Source organism: Mytilus galloprovincialis, chromosome 10 (assembly GCF_965363235.1).
Source record: "Mytilus galloprovincialis chromosome 10, xbMytGall1.hap1.1, whole genome shotgun sequence".
NCBI lineage: Eukaryota > Metazoa > Mollusca > Bivalvia > Mytilida > Mytilidae > Mytilus > Mytilus galloprovincialis.
In genome coordinates, this window is record NC_134847.1 from 29,287,184 (window position 1) to 29,292,745 (window position 5,562).

The window sequence follows — 5,562 nt, forward strand, 5'->3', positions numbered from 1 at the left end:
CGATTACGTTTTTAACGAGGGAACAAGCGAGCGAGACTTTTAAATTCGGTTCAAACAAGTCAAAATTACAGCGCACATATTTATTTGTTTAACGAAGAATTTGTATTCGTTTAAAACTAATAAAGGTTATGCATATAATGAGTTTAGTTTAAACACAGACAAAATATCTAAAAAAACTCATATGATATGGATTTAAGTGTCTGTTATTTAATTAAAGACTCCCACAGAGGCGGATTTAGGGGGAGTTACTCAGGGGGCGCGACCCCCTCTTTTGTGGGAAAAATTTGGTTGGTTATTTAGGAAACCACTGGAGCATGACTGGAGCAGGCCCCTCTTAGGCAGTCAGTGGGACCCCACTTATGAAAATTTCTGGATCCGCCACTGTCCCAAAACAAATAACAAACAAACATAGAAATTGATGCATTCACGACGTATTCTTGTATATTTCTGTAAACAATTCTTATATTGAAAAGCTGATAAAGAGAGTAAAAAACGATCTTCTTCTTCCGGAAGTCCACCCTATTTGCAGGGTCACTGCATTAAAACATATTTTAGTTTATATTTTAAATAATGCGTAACTTACAAAATTTTTAATAGATTAAGATATTTTATCTGTGTTAGGGTAAAAAAATGAAATAATAATAAAATAATAAGGATAAAAAAAAAAATAAAAGGTAACACGTGTATATACACTATACATAAGAGACTGACATAAGCTCAAAACATTATATTTTTAAAATGGATAACACTTTATTTACTGTGTTAAAGGTTTACAATAGTTTAAAAATAATTATTGTGATAAAAATCATGTATGTCAGTAATGATAAAAAGTTCATCACGTGTGGTTCCACACATTTAATATATTGTTAAAATTTAAAAATCTTGTCAAGGACACAAGTTATTGGTTTCTATTAGTAAGTGTTGTTATTTATGTGTAAAAAAGAATGTAGGTGTCATATAGTTTATAATCATTTCTCTCTAAATTATTTCCATTCTCATGACCGATAGTAGCCAGCTTTGTATAGGATCTTATAAGGTTCCAAGAGTCAAAAATGAATGTTCACAATAATTCCGCTCTCTTGGTATGCAATGCATATACTCAGTCTTTGCATATCCTTTCTATAGCAACTAGGTGAGTCACAGGTATGCGACGTCCGCTGGAACAGTTGACTAGTAATTTAAGCAGATCGTCTTAAGATTCAACGATGTAGTTATAGTTGATCTTAAGTTCACCCATCAAATTCTTAAGTCTGATGTTGTGGATTTTTCTCACTGATTTTAGCTTTGAAGTGCTTGTAATCTTCTGTTCCTTCCATACACAATTTGCACTCTGCAGATTTTGTTGAATCAAAGCGGTTGTAACATTGTAATATTTTTGAGTTTTATATGTCCTAGTCAATATTATGGACTTTATTATTCCTTTAGCAACATCTCGCTTGTTTTCTCTGACACTGCTCTAACATGTACTAGGTTTACGGAAGTTCCAATTGCTTACTTCCATATAATTCAGTGATGTTTTTGTTTCAGCTATCTCAGACCATTTTGTTTTGCAAGTTGAATCTATCATATCAGTGTTTTCCAGTTTTTCTTTGGGTTTAAGATTATCTCATATGCAGATGGTAATTTATATGACTTGAGAATATTATCTACTTTTATATACCAACTGTTGCAGTTGTCACCTTTTGTTGCTAATTGTCTTATACCTATTTTATGTTCAATTGAATTTGTATCTTTTGAAATTCTAAGGAACAGAGAAATCATTGCTTTGTGGATAAGTTGTTCTACAGATTCTGCCACAAGCAAGATATAGATTGCAGCATATGCTGTCCGTTGTGATAGAGACAGTAGTTGTTCAAATGTATTTTTCTGAGAGTTTTCTAGTTATTAAATGTCCGTCTTGGTGAAGTTAAGCATTTCAATACTATATATCATTCTGGGTATGACATAAGTTCGCCAAAGTTTGTACAATATCAATGGATTTTTTCTGTTTATTTCATGATTGAGTACATAGTTGCTCTAGCAGTAGAGATTCTCTTTACTACATTTGGACTACTAGTATTTCTGTCCTGTCTTTCAATACCCAGCTGGTGCTTTATGTTCTGTTTTTCGCCTATCTTCTCGTTAAAAAGTTCAAGGTTAGATTCTTTGTTCTTTTTGTTGATCAACAGTATTTCAGTCTTTTTAGCTCACATGGCCGAAAGGCCAAGTGAGCTTTTCTCATCACTTGGCGTCCGTCGTCCGTCGTCGTCCTGCGTTAACTTTTACAAAAATCTTCTCCTCTGAAACTACTGGGCCAAATTTAACCAAACTTGGCCATAATCATCATTGGCGTATCTAGTTTAAAAATGTGTCCGGTGACCCGGCCAACCAACCAAAATGGCCGCCATGGCTAAAAATAGAACATAGGGGTAAAATGCAGTTTTTGGCTTATAACTCAAAAGCCAAAGCATTTAGAGCAAATCTGACATGGGGTAAAATTGTTCATTAGGTCAAGATCTATCTGCCCTGAAATTTTCAGATAAATCCGACATTCCGTTGTTGGGTTGCTGCCCCTGAAATGGTAATTTTAAGGAAATTTTGCTGTTTTTGGTTATTATCTTGAATATTATTATAGATAGAGATAAACTGTAAACAGCAATAATGTTCAACAAAGTAAGATCTACAAATAAGTCAACATGACCAAAATGGTCAGTGGACCACTTTAGGAGTTATTGCCCTTTATAGTCAATTTTTAATCATTTTTCGTAAATCTTAGTAATCTTTTAGAAAAATCTTCTCCTCTGAAACTACTGGGCCAAATTTAGCCAAACTTAGCCATTATCATCATTGGGGTATCTAGTTAAAAAAAAATGTGTCCGGTAACTCGGTCAACAAACCAAGATGGCCGCCATGGCTAAAAATAGAACATAGGGGTAAAATGCAGTTTTTGGCTTATAACTCAAAAACCAAAGCATTAAGAGCAAATCTGACAGGAAGTAAAATTGTTGATCAGGTCACGATCTATCTGCCCTGGAATTTTCAGATGAATCGGATAATCGGTTGCTAGGTTGCTGCCCCTGAATTGGTAATTTTGAGGAAATTTTGCTGTTTTTTTGTTATTATCTTGAATATTATTATAGATAGAGATAAACTGTAAACAGCAATAATGTACAGCAAAGTAAGAACTAAAAATAAGTCTGTATGACCAAAATAGTCAATTGACCCCCTAAGGAGTTATTGCCCTTCATAGTCAATTTTTAACAATTTTCTTAAAATTTAGAGATTTTCAATAATATTTTCCACAGAAAGTACTGTTATAGATAGAGATAATTGTAAGCAGCAAGAATGTTTAGTAAAGTAAGATCTACAAACACATCACCATCACCAAAACACAATTTTGTCATGAATCCATCTGTGTCCATTGTTTAATATTCACATAGGTGAGCGACACAGGCGCTTTAGAGCCTCTAGTTACTATTAATCTTAACCCGATCATTTTTGAGACAGCTTTCAATGATGCGTAGTTGAGCTGATGCATCCTGCTCCGATGTTGCACATAAGCATAATATCTTCTGCGCATATTGGGCTACCCAGATAATTGGTTCCGATCTTAAAACCAACATATGTTGCTTCAAGTGTATGTAGAATATTCTTATTATAAGCTTTGTAAAAGTTAGCAGATAAAATACCTCCCTGCTTTACTCCTTGTTCGTTAGTGAATGCTTCTGAGATACGTCCGTGAGATTTTACTTGGGTTGATGTATTTTTATATAGTTCTCTGAACAGTAGCCAGGTTGAGCCTGTGATTCCTTCGTAATATAATTTCCAAAAAAGATGTATGTGATCTACGACATCGAAGACTTTTTCTGCATCTAGGGTGATTAAAATGAGCCTTTCATTCTTATCCTTTCCTCATTGATGGCTTCGGTAATTAGAAAAAGCAATATTTATTGAGGAAGAAAATTGGTTTGGTTTACAGTAAACGATCATTAAATATTATTCCCTTTATAAATTTATCTTCTATGTGCAAGGTGCCTTTGTTTGTAAATTTCAATCAGCTGTTCATTTATTAGGTTCTTAAAGAATATATTCATACTTAAAACGTCTGTATTATAACTAACTATATATATAAGTAAACAATATTTTAGGGAGAATTGTTAATGTTTCCTCCGTTAGAGGGCGATTTCCGTGGCCCGGATATTCAACATACCACGTGTCTAAAGCTGGAGTGGAAACAATGTCGGATTCTTTAAGATTGGAAATGGTGAAATTTGGTGTTAAGGTTGCAGTTGTTGAACCTGGTTGGTTTCCACTAGCAACTGCAGCGATATCGATTGAAACGGTATGAGCTATTTATACAACGACCTTTTAGTGACCTTTTATTTGCTTTCCATCTTATTGTTTGTATAACCCGACAATGGCATATTGAAAATTTTTTATACCAATGAAATATTGAACAGTTCACGAAAAGTCGTTCTAGAATCAGATACTGCAGTCAACCAATTTATTTTCACGGATACTTTATTTCGCGTCTAGCCCTTTCTAGTCCATTTCCCGGCGATTTAATTTTGCGAAATAAAATCGCTCACGAAAATTAGTTGGTTTACAGTAAACGAAAAGTGTTCAATGCTTTAACAGAGATATATTGACCATTCGCCTACGAATATATCAATTCTGTGATAATGATAGTGTAACGATCATCTAAATAAATGTTAATTTAAATGTAACGAATAGAAACTGAGTTCACTTCTTTTTTTTTTGCAATTGAAATACACATTATTAAACAAATATCGAGACGATCTTGTCACCATGATTATATATATATATATTTAAAATTATTCTTTGATAATATATCACCTCATATATTTTTTTCATTTTCTTGGCTGAAATGCTGCATATATTTTTATGCCTATTTTTTTTTTACACATTTATATATAGTGTGAAAGAGTGAAGAAGGACTGCGAAGAACAATTGAAAGAAGCAAGGGAAGAAATTAAACGGTTGTACGGAAGAAAATACTTCTTTGCTTGGTATGACGAAATGTTGGTGAATCGAAATGACACACGTGCGGCTTCTTCATCTGAACCTGTAATTGACGCCATGGTAGATTTACTTCGAAACGTTCATCCCAAATATAGATATATGGTTAATGGTGGACAGGGATTTAACATCGATACTCGTGCCGTAGGTTTAAATTAGTAATCGGTACTTCAGTGTTGACATGCTTAATCATTGATTAGGTCATAGTTTAAAATTAACTGTTTAGTACAAAACTTTGAACTTTAAGAATTCCTAAGGATTTTTGTTTACCCCAGGAATAGATAACTTCATCTGTATTTGGCAAAACCTTTCGGAATTTTGGGTCCTCCATGCTCTTTCACTTTTTACTGTATTTATCTTTTTTACCGTTATTTATTCGAGCGTCACTGATGTGTCTCTTGTAGACGAAACGCGCGTCTTGCGTACACAATTTAAATCCTGGTATCTATGTGTATTTAGTATTTCGTACTTCGTACACACCTAATTTGATATTTAACTAATTGATCGATTGTTGATTGGTTACTCTTGGTCACTTGGAAATAA

General features: G+C 33.6%; 1 protein-coding gene across 1 annotated transcript; it reads left to right on the forward strand.

Annotated features, from left to right (window-relative positions):
- Positions 1-807: 807 nt before the first annotated feature.
- LOC143048913 (D-beta-hydroxybutyrate dehydrogenase, mitochondrial-like) lies at positions 808-5,178 on the forward strand. Its single transcript, XM_076222776.1, has 3 exons — positions 808-817; positions 4,128-4,321; positions 4,918-5,178. The coding sequence occupies exons 1-3, from the start codon at positions 808-810 to the stop codon at positions 5,176-5,178; spliced, it is 465 nt and encodes a 154-aa protein (XP_076078891.1).
- The last annotated feature ends 384 nt before the right edge of the window (positions 5,179-5,562 follow it).